The sequence below is a fragment of the Sparus aurata genome, chromosome 12, assembly GCF_900880675.1.
Source record: "Sparus aurata chromosome 12, fSpaAur1.1, whole genome shotgun sequence".
Lineage (NCBI taxonomy): Eukaryota > Metazoa > Chordata > Actinopteri > Spariformes > Sparidae > Sparus > Sparus aurata.
In genome coordinates, this window is record NC_044198.1 from 16,387,912 (window position 1) to 16,403,087 (window position 15,176).

The 15,176-nt window shown below is 39.9% G+C and overlaps 1 protein-coding gene across 2 annotated transcripts in view; it reads left to right on the top strand.

The window, feature by feature from the left end:
• The window catches only part of uhrf2 (ubiquitin like with PHD and ring finger domains 2), a 32,819-nt gene extending 18,042 nt beyond the window's left edge, over window positions 1-14,777 (top strand). The window contains exons 4-16 of one of the 2 annotated variants that reach the window (XM_030435237.1): window positions 2,909-3,127; window positions 3,383-3,492; window positions 3,600-3,786; window positions 4,385-4,508; window positions 7,064-7,171; window positions 7,277-7,381; window positions 7,527-7,633; window positions 7,976-8,138; window positions 8,506-8,643; window positions 8,754-8,985; window positions 9,215-9,363; window positions 9,626-9,724; window positions 9,820-14,777. In XM_030435237.1, coding sequence (XP_030291097.1) covers window positions 2,909-3,127; window positions 3,383-3,492; window positions 3,600-3,786; window positions 4,385-4,508; window positions 7,064-7,171; window positions 7,277-7,381; window positions 7,527-7,633; window positions 7,976-8,138; window positions 8,506-8,643; window positions 8,754-8,985; window positions 9,215-9,363; window positions 9,626-9,724; window positions 9,820-9,966 — 1,888 coding nt within the window. In that variant the 3' untranslated portion in view covers window positions 9,967-14,777. The remainder of the gene's footprint in view (window positions 1-2,908; window positions 3,128-3,382; window positions 3,493-3,599; window positions 3,787-4,384; window positions 4,509-7,063; window positions 7,172-7,276; window positions 7,382-7,526; window positions 7,634-7,975; window positions 8,139-8,505; window positions 8,644-8,753; window positions 8,986-9,214; window positions 9,364-9,625; window positions 9,725-9,819) is intronic. The other variant, XM_030435238.1, reaches the window with a different exon arrangement.
• The last annotated feature ends 399 nt before the right edge of the window (window positions 14,778-15,176 follow it).

A 15,176-nucleotide genomic window follows, 5' to 3' on the forward strand; every position in this document is an offset into this window, starting at 1 on the left:
ACACACTGCTCGCTCATGCACACAATTCTCCACTTCCCCCTTCACCTCCCACTGTGTGAGCAGTCCTGAGTGTGCAGGCTGGCTGTGCAGTTTAACTTCAGTGCTAACACATTGTTTGTCTGTAAGCATAATTCCAACTATTGGCAAGCGAGCAGGCTGTCAATTCATCTCTGAGTCTGGCCTGATCCTTACAGTTAATGATGATTGGCAGGCAGGAAACCTGCACAGCTAACCTCGATACCTTCCCTCCAAGTTTGTCAGACACGAAGACGTTTCACACTCGATTCGGGTCTTCTTTGCACAAAGGAGGAACATTTTACATTCAACTGAATGTGCATTTGGACATTCAACACTATTTTTAAAAAAAAAAAACGTTTTAATCGGCAGAAAGCAGAAATATTCTTTTTCACTTTCATGACAAAAGTTGGATGAGAAGATTGCTGCCACTCTCATGTCTGGAAAGTGAATAAGAAGCTACAGTTGTGAAGCTTAGCCCAGCATAGCATAGCAGACTCGAAACGGAGGGAAAACAGCTAGCTTGGCTCTGTCCAAATATAACAAAACCTGCCTGCTAACATTGTTAAAGTTCATTTATTTGTTTGATCTGTCCAAAAACTGAAGTGTAAAAACAACATGTTGTGGTTTTACCTGGGCGTTAACTGCCAGACTATTTCCTGGACAGCAGTAACTGTCTGACAAGATGACAAAACCAGCATTGTTGTTAGAAGTCAAACAAGCAGATCTGCCAAAAAGTTGAAAAGATTCCTGTCAATCAATTTGTTTGAGGTAACAGGTTCAAGTCAACTGTTTTGATTTTTCGTGGCGGTGGAGCTACTGCACCAGTAAAGCTATGTGGATGTTTTATTGAACCTAATCCTGCCATCACTACATATTTGTTTATCTTTGCTGTTAATCTGTAGTCACCTCATCTTTCCTCACTCTCTGAGTGGGGCAGAGGGAGCAGCAGTTCTGTGAAATTCAGTTAGGAGCGTTTGACTTTGTTTAATTGAGTGCAAACACTAAACAGTGAATATAAAGACGCTGCTGCTGAGAATGATGATCATGTTCTGTTCTGTGCTCCGTCCTGTAAGCAGCAGCTCATAGGACAATCTGTTATTTTGGAGAAATAATATATGTGGAGAATGATGTGGACTAGTTTGTGTCCATACATTCATGATAACTCGGAAAAAATGGGTCCAAGTTTTAGTTAAAGGGGCACTTTGTAGTTTTGGGAAAGAAATTCACAAACTCAGAGAGGTAATATCCACAATACTGGTAAGGTAACAACATAATACAACCTCAGATATTTGTATTATTTCCATAACTGTATAAGTCAGGAAACTATGGTATCTAGAAGCTAGAAAGCTGGCAAGGTCAAATATAAGCAAAGTGAATCAGCATGAAATTGTGTTGTCCTTTCTGGTCAGTTTGTTTTATATTATATATTTAGATTTTTCTCTTTGCTTAAATTTCTTTGCAAAAACTACATAGCGCATCTTTAGGCAAGGCAAGGCAAGTTTATTTGTATAGCACAATTCAGACACAAGGCAACTCAAAGTGCTTTACAGGCACACACAAATTACATTAAAAGACATAAACATTTCATTTAAAAGACATTAAAAATTGCATTAAAACAAATAAAAATAAAAATGATAATAATAAAAATAAAAATAAATAAAAATAGCATTTTAAGAACACAACAACATTAAGAGACAAACATCAAAACAAGTAGGCTAAAATAGAGAAGCTTTAAAAGAAACAAGACTGTAGAGTCAGAGTCATAATGCAGTTCAAAGACTTGAATTGCTTTAACTAGCATGAATAGTGTTTTGCCAATGACGTTAATGTTGCCTTATTACGTTCGTTTTCTGCGTCGTGTAATGGGGAGGTGGAGGGATGCCAAAATAGTGAAAATCCACCATAATCCTTCACTCCCTTAACCCAGTCAGAAAGTTGCTGAGTGCAGATATCTCGTGGCATGTAGAGGCCATGAAGTCACTGAGAATGGATTGTGCTTATTAGAAGAAAGTGGAGTCAAGTCACATTTATGTTTTTTGTATGTTTCTTCTGGCCTTTTCTTTAAGTGGGCCTGTGCTTAAACCTTGTTGCAAATTCAGTTGAAAACAAAAAGGATATTCTCTGATGTTAGCCATATTTCTTTTGGACCGAATTCTGAGAGCAGTAGGTTGAACCATCTCAACCAGAATTTCAACTTGTTTAAGTTATTCTGTGTCCCACTGCCAGTTTCTCATAAACGGTGTTTAGCTTTCTTTGCAAAATCCACTTGTATTACAGTTTTTGCCCCTCTGTGCTTGTGTGGGCTTCTGCAGACTTGTGCAGACTTGCATGTTCCCGCACAGAGAGGCTTATACTGCTCATCAATGGTGCAGGGAAATGGCTCACATCCATCAGTTCTTACAGAAGACGCTGCTCTGAAATAGCTGCTTTTTTGCTGAGGATTTTTAAATACGATTTTACTCTTCCAACCATTTGGATACAATTTATGTCAAGTGCTCAGTTTAAGCTCGATCATTATCTTAGTAGACAGCAGTGTGATAATCAGGCATAAAGACTACATAGACCTTGAAGGGGCACTTTGTAGTTTTGGTGACGAGTTTCAAACGCAAATTTTGTATATTTACAATATTAATGAGGTAATAAAACAAACTCAGTACTATTAAACCTTTCCATAACCAAAGAAACAAGCTGGTATCTGACCTTGAAGAATAATTGTGTTATTCTTCAAGGTCAATCTGTTTATTCAGTCATGAAAATGAAGGGAGTTTGTTTATTTAGTTTGTTCAGACATTGAAAAAGAGCTTTCTCTTCTGATTAAAATTGCGTCCTGATAACTGCATAGTGCACCCTTAACCCCTTTCCTTCTCTCTCTTCTTCTTTCTGCCCCCAGTTACCCAGAGAATGGTGTGGTGGAGATGCGGCCGGTGGATGTGCGGCCACGTGCCAGGACCCTGCTGCGGTGGGACCAGCTCCAGGTGGGCATGCAGGTGTTGGTCAACTACAACATGGAGACGCCAGATGAGAGGGGCTTCTGGTTTGATGCTGAGGTTCAGAACATCAACCAAACCTCCCGCACCAACAAGGAGCTCCGAGTGAAGATTCTCCTGGGGTAAGGATCTTCTTTCCAAAGGTGGAAGGTGATGTATTGGGCATAGGGGGATATTTTCTGTTTGGTTGTCTTCATTAGAATATCTGCTTTGACAATTTTGTTTTTGTTTCTTACAAAGGTGTAACCGTCCTCTGTGTGACTTCCTTCATATCTCCTTCAATAACACATCTTTTCATCTTCCTCTCTGGTTGTCTGTTCTTGTTCCTTGATCTCTCTCCCCCCCTTTCTCTCTCTTATCTCTCACCCTCCCTCCAGGGGTCCTGGAGATATAATCGGAGATTGTAAAGTTCAGTTTCTCGATGAAATCTACCAGGTGGAGAAGCCAGGAGCTCGTGCACTCTCAGCTGCAGATGGACAATTTAAACGTATGCCAAAGCTCATCGACCCACAGCGAAAATCATGGCTAAACTTATACGTATAGATCAAGTGTTTATGTGTGAATGAATTGTTTCCTTCTCGTTCTTGGATCCAGGGAAGAGTGGGCCGGAGTGTAAGCACTGCAAGGCTGACCCCGACACCGAGTGTCGCTTCTGCTCTTGCTGCGTGTGTGGGGGGAAGCAGGACGCTCACATGCAGCTGCTGTGCGACGAGTGTAACATGGCGTTCCACATCTACTGCCTCAACCCGCCGTTGGCCACCATCCCGGATGACGAAGACTGGTAAGAGAGAGAAGAGAGGGAGAGAGAGAGGGTAGCTCAGTAATTAGCCACAACATCCTGCGCTTCACAGTCAGTTTGAGATAGTTGATTAGTAGTGTTTGGTGTGAGCTGAAGTGCATTTAAGTGGTAATTAGGGCTGCGATTGAGGTTAAAATCAATATAAAATGAGGACATAATGCACTCACAGGTGTGAGTTTATCTAACGCTGTGCTTTCAAATGTCTCTGCCAAACAGTAATGAGGGTGTGATTAGTTTCTGTGTTTTGCATGTATCTGTTGATGGTGCTGAAACAACAAAAAGCTAAACCTAAAAATGATTCACAACATCACGCAACCAACGTTTGTTGCAACTTTCTGGTGTATATTACTTTTAAATGTTTAAGTTGGTGCAACATCTCTTTTTAGAGTACTTCGAATAAATCTCAGTGTCTTTGCTTGCTGGCTAATATGGGAAAGCATTTATCCTAATTTAGTTACTTGTGTTTGCTTGAACATGGTCAGTTCATCTCTTTATGTAGAGCTTTTGTTGTTAAACACACAAACACACACACACTTCCGCTGCCTCCATCCACAGAAACAATTTCCTCTCATTCTGCCAGGTACTGTCCCACCTGCAAGAACGACACCAGCGAGGTTGTTAAGGCAGGAGAGAAGCTCAAAGCCAGCAAGAAGAAAGCCAAGATGCCTTCGGCAACAACAGAGAGTCAAAGGGACTGGGGAAAGGTGAGACTCAAGTGCACCAAGTTACACACACATACACCAGGTGGACTGACAGCTGCTGTGTGTGAATGTGTTTGAAGTACATTTTAACAATAGGCCAGAGGGGAGTTCTTTGGTTTCTAGAAGGAGCAAGGCTATGTAGTTGATAGGAAAAAGCAGTTCATGTCAAAGTTGATGTTTAAATTCATTGCGTTTTGTAGTTGAATTATTATATTTATAGGCAAAAGTTTCTTCCGATCCTCCAGACTAGTGATGTCTGTGATTAACTAGTTCATTACTGCTAACATTTAAATTACATATTGATGTAATTTGCGCTGAAATGTCAGGTCTTCCTTGTCAAATGTTGCTTTGTTGTTAATGTTAATAATACCTTAACTGTGGAAAATATGCGGAATGTCGCAGAAAAATCTGACCTGAGTCCGTCACAAAGAATTCCACAGTCCAGCAGCATTAAGCTACTCAAACAAATCATCCACAGGCTTGTAGAGGCGACTGAGAGAGACAGGGAAGGTCTCATTTTTCGCGTCACCTTACAATCTGCTCACATATGGCAAATAAAAAAAGTCATTAATACATGTAAACTGCTACAAATTGTTACACAGAGCCCCTTTAAGTTGAATTTTGTTTTCAATACATTTATATTTGTTAGCTTTTATTAATTGAGTTGTTGTCAACTAGTAGCCTAGTCAACTATTCTATGTTTAAATTTACCTTTAAATGAGACATCCGTACCCCAGACCCCGTAAGTAAATCTGACAAAGGTAGAATTTTGTCACCTAATAACAGCCCTGATGGAAATAAAACACACAAAATTGCAGCCATTTAGACCCTGCAAACTGGTTTATCTTTTGTGTTTGATATTTTGTGTATGTAATTGTCTGCTCTGTTTTGTGTTGTGCTTGATCAGATCTAAAAAGGGGTTGTTTTATGCAGAGAGTTTGTGTGTACCTCTTTGAAGCTCTGTCAAACATTTCCTGAGAACACCACAGCTTTGTCCCTCACATCAGATGATCAGATCAGACATTATTTGATTCAGTCAGTAATACTTAAGATCTGCATAATGATAGATCAGGCTCCCTGGGTCCATGCATAATGTTGGTTTAATAATTATTTGCAAATGCCAACATTTGTATAAATATTTGTTATTGATTGTCAATCAAAACACAAATACTTAATACTGCATTACCTGCTTTTTCATGTGATGGCAAAATTACGTTAAGAATTTGTAACTGAACTGAGATTATCTCACGGTAGCTGTTAAGGCAGAAAATGAGATACAGGAACACAGCTGACATGTATTTTAAATAGTTTTTTAAAGGAGCATCTGTTTTAAGCATACTGTTGAATATTTTCCTCAAAATCTCCTCAGAGTCTTCTCATGGCAACACTTTGAGATATTGTGTGGCTCGTTTCCATCCTGGCCCGGCTGTATCCCTGACGCTCTGCTCCATGGTGTAATGTGAACAATGCCATTAAGCATGACTTAGCCACTTTCCTGGAACTGCCAACGGAAAATAACTCATTTCTTTACCAGAATGCTCCCTTTCTCTGAGGACTAATTGAAAACAGCCTGGCCCTGTGTGTTTGGGCAGATTTAAGTGCTGTGAGTCACATAGCATTTATGCTTGGATTTCACATAATTGTGATTTTATAACCATTAAAATAAAATACTTTTCATTGTCTTCTCACTTTTGAAAACCTGTGTAGTGTTCTCAATCATTCTCCGTAGATACTTGTAATTAGAAAAATGTGATTTAAAGTAATTTTTTTTTTGCTTTTTTCCTCCATAAATCTCTATTTATTATTTTCACTGTTTGAAATGAAAGATAAACTAAAAGTAGAAAAATTAATTACTAAGCTAAAATAAAATAAGAAAAAGGCAGAGTTGCGCTGTGCAACAATTTGAATAACATCCATTCCTTCATTACCATCCACCACTTCAAATAGTATTTTCACTTTCTTTCTTTCCAACAAATCCATGAAAGGGGTCCAGCTATGTGTAAAGTCTTTCTGTTTCCTTTTGAGTAATATATGTCTGTTTCTCCAGATCAAGGCAACTTTTCTTATCCATCTGTTTTAATGATGGAGGAGTTGGATTCTGGCAGCATGGCACAGTTAGTTTTCTGTCCCAAAGTCGATTAAAAGTGTTTCGTTCCCTGTTATTGAAAAAGTCTTCTGGGTGGATTTTAGGTTTACAAAGTTTGGCACTGTGCAGGAGATTCTTAATGACAATCTGTGACGGATTATTTTCTCCCAAAAATGATTGAATCTGTAAGCATTCCCAAAATACAATGTGACAGCCTTTCCCTTTTCATCTGAACATTTCACACAAGAATCTGGGATGTTAGGGGACATCTTACTGAGCTTAACAGGGGGTTATGTATGTTCTCATTAGCCGATAACTTAATGCTTGCATTTCTAGTCTAAGTGCTTTAACACAGACCATTTCCCGTTGCTATATCAACGTTTTTCGTGAATATCTGTTCTCCTTAAACGTTCTTTGTCTGATGAGGCTTCTTCAGAGTTCGTCATTGCGTTGTCTGTTGATGTGGTTGCAGGGTATGGCCTGTGTGGGGCGTACTAAGGAGTGCACGATTGTTCCTTCAAACCACTATGGACCCATACCTGGTGTCCCTGTTGGAACCACCTGGAAATTCAGAGTTCAGGTTAGCTGTCTTATACTGTGCATTGATAAACTTCCCTCCTTATTCTATTGTAGTCATCTCACATATGTGTCTGTTCTCATGAATTAAATATCACCTATACTACAGGTGAGTGAGGCAGGTGTTCACAGGCCGCATGTCGGTGGGATCCACGGGCGCAGTAACGACGGCTCCTATTCGCTGGTGTTGGCTGGTGGCTTTGAGGATGAAGTGGTGGGTTATTTGTATTTTTTTAACTACATGTTTATTAATTTGTATTTACATTATTTTACTTGAGCAGATAAAGCAGGTATTAAAGCATCGCATGAAGCAGGGCTTTTTTCCTCACTTTGTCATGGTTGCTATGACTTTGCTGTAGGACCGGGGGGATGAGTTCACCTACACAGGCAGCGGGGGTCGTGACCTCTCAGGAAACAAACGGATCGGAGAGCACTCTTTTGACCAGACCCTGACACACATGAACAGGTACGACATCTGTGCTACCATAGTATAAGAAGTTTGAAGTCAAAGTAGATGGCTCCTTCTGAACCGCCTCAGTTCAGGCTGAATTTTCTTCTGTTAGTTTACTTGTACTTTTCATGTGTTTTTATCTTTTATCTGTTCGTCAGTTAAACCATTATGTCCCAGAGCAGTAAAAAGAGATATGAACCATTTGGAAAGATCACATATTTTTTAAATAAATTCAAGAGCAATAGATTTCTTTGCAGCAATCAATAACTGATTATTAATTTACATCCCTAATCCTTACTCAGACTTGATAATCATCTCTCTTTCTTGTCTTTAATCCTATGATCCCGATTCCTGTAGGGCGTTGGCCTTAAACTGCGACGCACCTCTGAATGACAAAGACGGAGCAGAGTCAAAGAACTGGCGGGCAGGAAAGCCGGTGAGAGTGGTGCGAAGCTCCAAAGGCCGACGCATCAGCAAATACGCTCCTGAGGAGGGAAACCGCTACGATGGTATTTACAAGGTACAAACGCCATTTAGTTGACTTGACGCTGACTTGAAGTGAAGCTGGTTAACATACGAAGCCGCTAATACAGAAATTAGCCCAGTAACATTGTTATTGTAACATATAAGGATGTTGTTCATGTCATTTCACATTCAAAGCTTCTCTTGAATGAAGCTTCAAATATCTGTCGTCATAATGTTCGACATTATCCCTTTAAATTGGACAGTGGGGGAGTGCAGATACATAACATGATCTCCTTTTTTTGATAATGAATTAAGTAATTTGCTAGCAAACATCTTTAATAGACTTGGACTTGACCCATAACATCTAGATATGGCTCTGAATTTGATGCCTTTAATGTGATTCTGGTTGCGTGTGATTTAAGGTGGTAAAGTACTGGCCAGAGATCGGAAAGTGTGGTTACCTTGTGTGGCGGTACCTGTTGAGAAGGGACGATATGGAACCAGCACCGTGGACACCTGAAGGAGTGGAGAGGATCAAAAAACTGGGCCTTGCTGTTCAGGTTAGACTTTCAGCATGTTGCATACGATCTCCAGGAAAGTAGCTGTAGCTCAGATTGTTCTTAATAAAGCAGTCCATTTGACACTCTCTTCTCCATTCCTGCTGTGTCAGCAGTACCCGCCAGGCTACTTGGCAGCGATGGCTAACAAAACAAAGAAGGAGGCCTGCGCCAGACCGGGTCGTGGCGGCCGGAGTAAGCACTATCCCGGGAGGGGGAGGCCACGGAGACGCAAGATCAAGGTGAAGGAGGAGAATGACGAGGAGGACGAGGAGGAGGAGCATCTGATGGCCAGCGTGGATGAAGAGGAGCCACAGAGTAATGGAGAGCAGAAGACAACCAGAGGTAGTGTTGGGTGCTTTTACAGATGAAGCTCAAAGCAGGTCAGACAAGGTGTTGTGAGAAGAAGACAGGTGAGAACAGTGTCACCAGTCTTTTTCAAGATAGCTTGTAAATGTTTAATATCCACCAGCGTCACATTTTCTTTAAGCATGCACTGCTGTCACTGTCTTTTATTATCCAAGAGCAGTTTGCTGCTTTTTTTGTTTCAGTCTAATGTGTGTGTCTCTACCAGAGTCTTCACCAGTGGCAGAGCCTCCCTCCAAACGGGTGAAGATAGAGGAGACCTTCCAGCTGTCAGAGCAGCAGCAGCAGCTGATCCGAGAGGACACAGCCAACAAGAAACTCTGGGATGAAGCCATGGGAAACCTTAAAGAGGGACCGGTATGAATCCAAATATACGCTGACATGCAGTGTCGACAAAGTCCCTCACACAGCGCCTCTTAGAGTCCAACTGAAATCACATTTAGTCATCCCTTTTTGCAGTCTAGAATAATGATGTTTTTTAAAATGTATTGTTAATAGTTTTATATTGTTAAAAACAAAAAAAAGGTAGATCAGAATGTCTGAAAGCAGATCATTTTTCAACTATTTCTACAGTTAACGTGCACATTTTTCTTGTGTGTCTGTCTACATCTATAAAAAGAATTTTCTGCGCAAGATGGAGCAGATCTTCATGTGTGTGTGCTGCCAGGAGCTGGCCTTCCAACCCATCACCACCGTCTGCTCACACAATGTTTGCAAGGTGTGTACCGAGCACCTTCGTTTGTAATCATCACTACTCAAAACCCCTGTCCTTGCATCTGTGTGTGAATCTCTCCTACCGTCCTCTCTCCCCAGACGTGTCTCCAGCGGTCGTTCCGAGCGCAGGTGTACACCTGCCCAGCCTGCCGCCACGACCTGGGCAAAGACTACATGATGACCCAGAACGTGACGCTTCAGATGCTGCTCGACCAGTTCTTTCCCGGCTACAGCAAGGGCCGATGAGGAGGTCGAAATCACGTTTATAAGTAGAATACGTACATACACGCACATAAGCATCCATTCTGTGCACCCACGTATACTGTCAAGTACCTAGAGCTCCACTTTAAAAACGCATTGCGCACACATACTGTACTTACCCACGGGCAAATGTATATTGCATATACAGCCATTTATGTATACAATCATTCATACACAAACAACCTCAGTAGGGACTGACCTCATCTGCTGAACTTGGACTGTCTCCATTAACATCACCAGCCTGAAATTCAAAACCAAGGACATTTTTTAACCTCCCTACTCCTGCCACACAAAGATAAACGCACAAAAGGAGCCCCAATTCATATCCACGAGCCACCTCAAGATATTAGCTCATTTTTTCGTTTGCCCCCCTTCACTGTGTTGTCCACTGGTTCCACAAATTGACACACGGCACATCATTTGAGTGCAAATTCCTCACCGGCAATATCACAAAATCATCCGTTAGACTCCTGCCAACCTGTACGCATTTTGTGTACCATGTTCTCAGTTTTACACCAAACCACTGAGCCGAGCTGCTTCATACATGTGCAGTTAGTATTTTACTCAGCTGGCAAATAAAGGTGCTAGTTTAATACAATGTAGGCACAGCGGGACTGGCATTTTCACAAGGTTACTGTAGACACACAGATGAGATAACACCTCCTGCATAACATTAAGGCACCCACAGAGTTGGCTTGTTGCAGCGAGGTAAAATTAGAAAAGTCAAGAATTAACATGTATTTATAAATGGAAATGAAGCACACACAAAACGCTTTATGCCCTTGAAGCACTTTATCAATGACATGTGCGGCAGACTTATTTTGTAGGTTAATCAGGACCATGTGCTAGCATCCTGCTAGCTGCTCACCTCACTTGGAATAATGCCTGTTAGCCTTGAGCTAAGACAAGTAGCTAAGAGAGTTAACTTTAAGTACACTTGTAGAGAAATTTTGGCAGCTGTGTTTGTTGTTTTTGTTTTTTCTGGAGTGTCAGGAGACATCTGAGCAGCAGCCTTTTGGTGAACACAACTCTCTCCTTAGATTTTATGTGGAATCAAAAGAAAAAAAGGCATTTACTTTATAAACATACCAAAGACAAGAGGCTTTAGAGCAGGTTAAGGACAAATACACATCAGAAATCTGCTTTAAAAAATGCAATTTCTTGTGAGGAATCACGCCTAAAAAATAAGATGCATTATATACTTGAGAAGTATAAAACTGGACTGCACCAATATATCATCTTTTAGCAAGGTACTTTTTGTTTCAATCCAAGCACCTAAAAATAAATTCCAAGATAAACAAACGTGTGCTGCCAGTTGTTAATCTCTCCTATAAGTTGAGGTTCCATCGCTCATTCATGTTTCTTTAATCAGATGAACTAGACTGTACTCTAGAAGAGTACTCTGATTTTTCCCTTTTATTTGTCTCCCAGATAAAGACTGTCATGATGCAGTGGAAAAATGAAGGATTTTCATGCAGCGCCCTGACATGCTTAAAAAGCGTGAGGTGCGCTGCTGGCATAGAAGGGCACGCTGTGGTTGTCCCTGGTGTTACTAAGCAACCACAATCAAGCAGGACTTCACACAAAGATGGTTAGCATTTATTGTGCTCAGCAGATATTCATTCAACCTATTGTTCTGTCGGTTTTTGTTAGACTTACATAAAATTTTCACTGCAGAGCTCTGGGTAATTTGGTTTTCCTTCATTGTAGAAAAGCAGTTTAATGTGCTAGTTATTTGTTGTCACATTAATCCAGAAAATTGAGACGCATCTGTCTCAGTGAGCTGGAAAAAAGTAGGCAGGTGTCTTCTCTTTTCTGACAAAGAGCTTTTCTAATCAACATTATAGTGTCCCTCAGCCTCTGGTGGTGCGAATCCACATAACCATCAAAATGTGCATTGTTTCTCAATATACAGTACATAAGCTAGATTGAAATGCACTGAGTCACTAGTATGATATTGTCACGTATTCACTAGTTCAGACCAGCAGGAGATGGATAAGAGTGCCTTGTAGGACATAAAAACTGTTAAGTACTGAAAGTTGGCATTTGATGCCCTGGTCAGCTTCCTGATATTGTTATCTTGTTCTCTTTAATAAGAAATTTTACCTTAAACTTACTGATTTAAAATGTTAGTTTTAGACCGTTTAATTGAGGCAAACTTCTCAAATGGCTGCTTCAGTTAAGACACTTAACACAATTGTTGTAGAAATAAGCTGATATTCCTCAAAATCAAAGTTGTTTAGTTCAGTGTTAGTAGGTTTTCGAGAGTGCGTATGTGAGAGTTGAGTCATTTTAAGACTATTGAATATTTCAATAGGTCATGTTTCAGTACACTTGGCATACAACATGACATTGAATATTCATTTGAAAAATGTTTGCATGTACATGGTGAAGTGTGAGTTGCAAAAGTAGAGGAGTGAAACAGATGTAGGTTAATCATTTAACAGCAGCACTTAGAACACATGAGGCAAAGGACCCACCAGGATTTTCAACCTTACGCACAGTTTATGTTTGTATTTGAGAGAGAGAAGTCTGAGGTGACACCACAGTAGACAAAAACACAAAGGCGAGTCATAAAAAATGAATGACGGGAATGGTAAAGACAGCAAGCAGAAGTGTTATGACAGTTACTGATCAGGTCTGATGTCTGTAGAACTTAAATACGTAAATACAGAAACAGATTTCTTGACACAGACTGGAGGTTTTAAAAGACGTGAGAGGAAACTAGTTAATTTGTTTTGGATGTGATGGATAATAGTACATGTTTATATGGATCAGGAGCAAAGTGTGACTTCCAAGAGTAGTATCTTGTAATGCAGTGAGCATAGGTCTGGAATGGTGACGCTTTGTTCACGGTTTTCACAAGTTTTCTGGGTACATTAGTTGCATTCAGTTACGTGAATGTTTTCACGTACCATTTACCGGTCAGTTTGAGACAGCAGGTCTGTGTGGGTTTAGTGTGTAACCTCAAAACAAAACAGAAGCATGAGGAACTCTTTGAGATCATTATATCTCCTGTTCAACGGTGTGTTAGATCTAAACACAATGCAAAAATACACACATGTATTTGTGTAACACATCTCCTTAGATGCAGCAACTTCTTTATTCTCTTACAACAGGTAACTTTTACTTTTGTATGCAAACCTTTTCTAATATTTTACTATCCAGTTGGTTCAGCCTCACATAAATTAGTACCTTGTAAGAATACCTCCACAAGAAGGAAGACCAATAACTGTTATAATCTTACAGAAAAAGATTACATGTCATTTATTCTTTACATTTTTTTTACAGAATCTTTGTTGTATATAGTCCCCTGAATAGTTTGACAATCTTTAACCTTTCTTGATGTGATTTTTAGTATTGTTACAATATAAAAACATATGCCGCACCCATATATGTGTTCCTGAAATACCGTCACAGATACAGTAACGTCCAGGCAAGTGTATTTTCTGAAAGTAAAAAAAAAAAGCAGGTTTGTAGTTGTATGGAAGCCCATTTCTGCCAGTTAAAAAACATTTATGAAAACTGTGCCTCGATTTAAAACAAAACCCCCCATGGTAAGTCATAATTACGAGATTCAAAAAGTCGAAATAATGAGATAAAAAGAGAAATAAATTTATGAAATAAATGTAAACTTTTTATCTCATTATGCCTTAACTAGTAATGACTTACCGTGGGAATATATTTTTTCATCAAGCTCAGTATTTATCTTTTATTTTTTTCTTTATCTAGCAGAAGTAGGCTTCCATACAATTGCTTCTTATCCGGTGCTGATATGGTACTTTAAAATGTCCAGGGTTGGCAGGTCTGATAGGACCTACAAAACAAAAAACATGTCATGGAGAGCAGCAGCACAGTCTCTGCACTGATCTGTAATCTGGACCTGGAGTGCGCTGAATTTCAGATCACGTATCCGAGTTTGGTTTCGTTGGAAAAAATGTAGCCCCTCGTTCACCGACAGCATCACGTTCGCCTGTGACAGCCTTCTGCGCACAGCCATGTTAGGTGTAGAGCTGAGCTGCTCCACACCTTAGTTTCTTACTGCTCTGTTTCAGGTCAGAAGTGAAAAAAAAAAAAGCGTCTGTCCGACCCGTCACCGCGGCCGTTACTGTCACTTCCTCCCCTCTCATTGGCCGGCTGTTTGTTTGTTTGTGGTGATGTCCTTGTTTCTGTTCAATCATTCAGGATTTTATTATTTTTTTTCAACAACATGCAAGTACAAATGCTACTATGGTCTTTAAAGCTAACTGTGATGTGCATTACTTCCACTGTCGCTTAATCTTGTTCAAAGATTATTTTCTTCCTTGCATTGACTGGCAAGCTAATTATAACTCTCATTTCTTTCTCTGCTGTGACTTTGGCGCCCTCTCCTCTCTCTCTCTCTCTCTCTCTCCGCTGTCTCCTGCCCTCCGTGAACCTACAGTACTAACAGTTTTTAGACGTCTTGTGGACGCTTAGCTTCAGTGATGTGTTTTGTTTGTTTGTTCCTTTTCGTTTTTTTTTTATTGCACTCTTGAAGAAAAAAGTTTGAAAAGTCGCTCTTAATTTTTCCTAGAATGCTTACTATGATCTATGTCAGTACGCCATCTTTCTACCATTTTAGTTGCTTCTCTTCTATTTTAATCATTAGTCATTTTTATGTGGCAACCTCAAACATTCGCAGAATAACGCCAGTCTGAGGAGTTTCATTGCTTCATATTGTGATCTGAAATTTTATACATGTCATAATAATACTTGATATGTACGTATTAAATATTTGGATTCCAGAAAAAAAAATAAAGGCTTCCTTTCTCTTTTGTCCTGTATATGACAGAATTTATGACGCCATAAAGACCAATTATACTGAGTGATGCTAATGTCTGCAGCATTGAATGAATATCTAAAGTGGTCAAGCAGAGCATTCCACTCCCACCCACAAATTAATTTACAGAGATGTTAATCACAGCTCTCTGACATTAAGCCAACTAATTATAGCTTTTTAAATAGAAGATGTGTAATAAAATCCTGCTGAGCCCATTAAAGATGCACATTGTAAGATTTATTTTAGATTTTGCAGGTGTTCTCACCTCATGAATTATTTTCACCAAACTGCTGGCGGTTGATACTGTACTCTGATGAATGGGATCATACTTCAGAATTATTTCCCTTTCTTGATCTAAATGGTAATTGCTCATTTTGTGGGGTTTTTCCTTCAT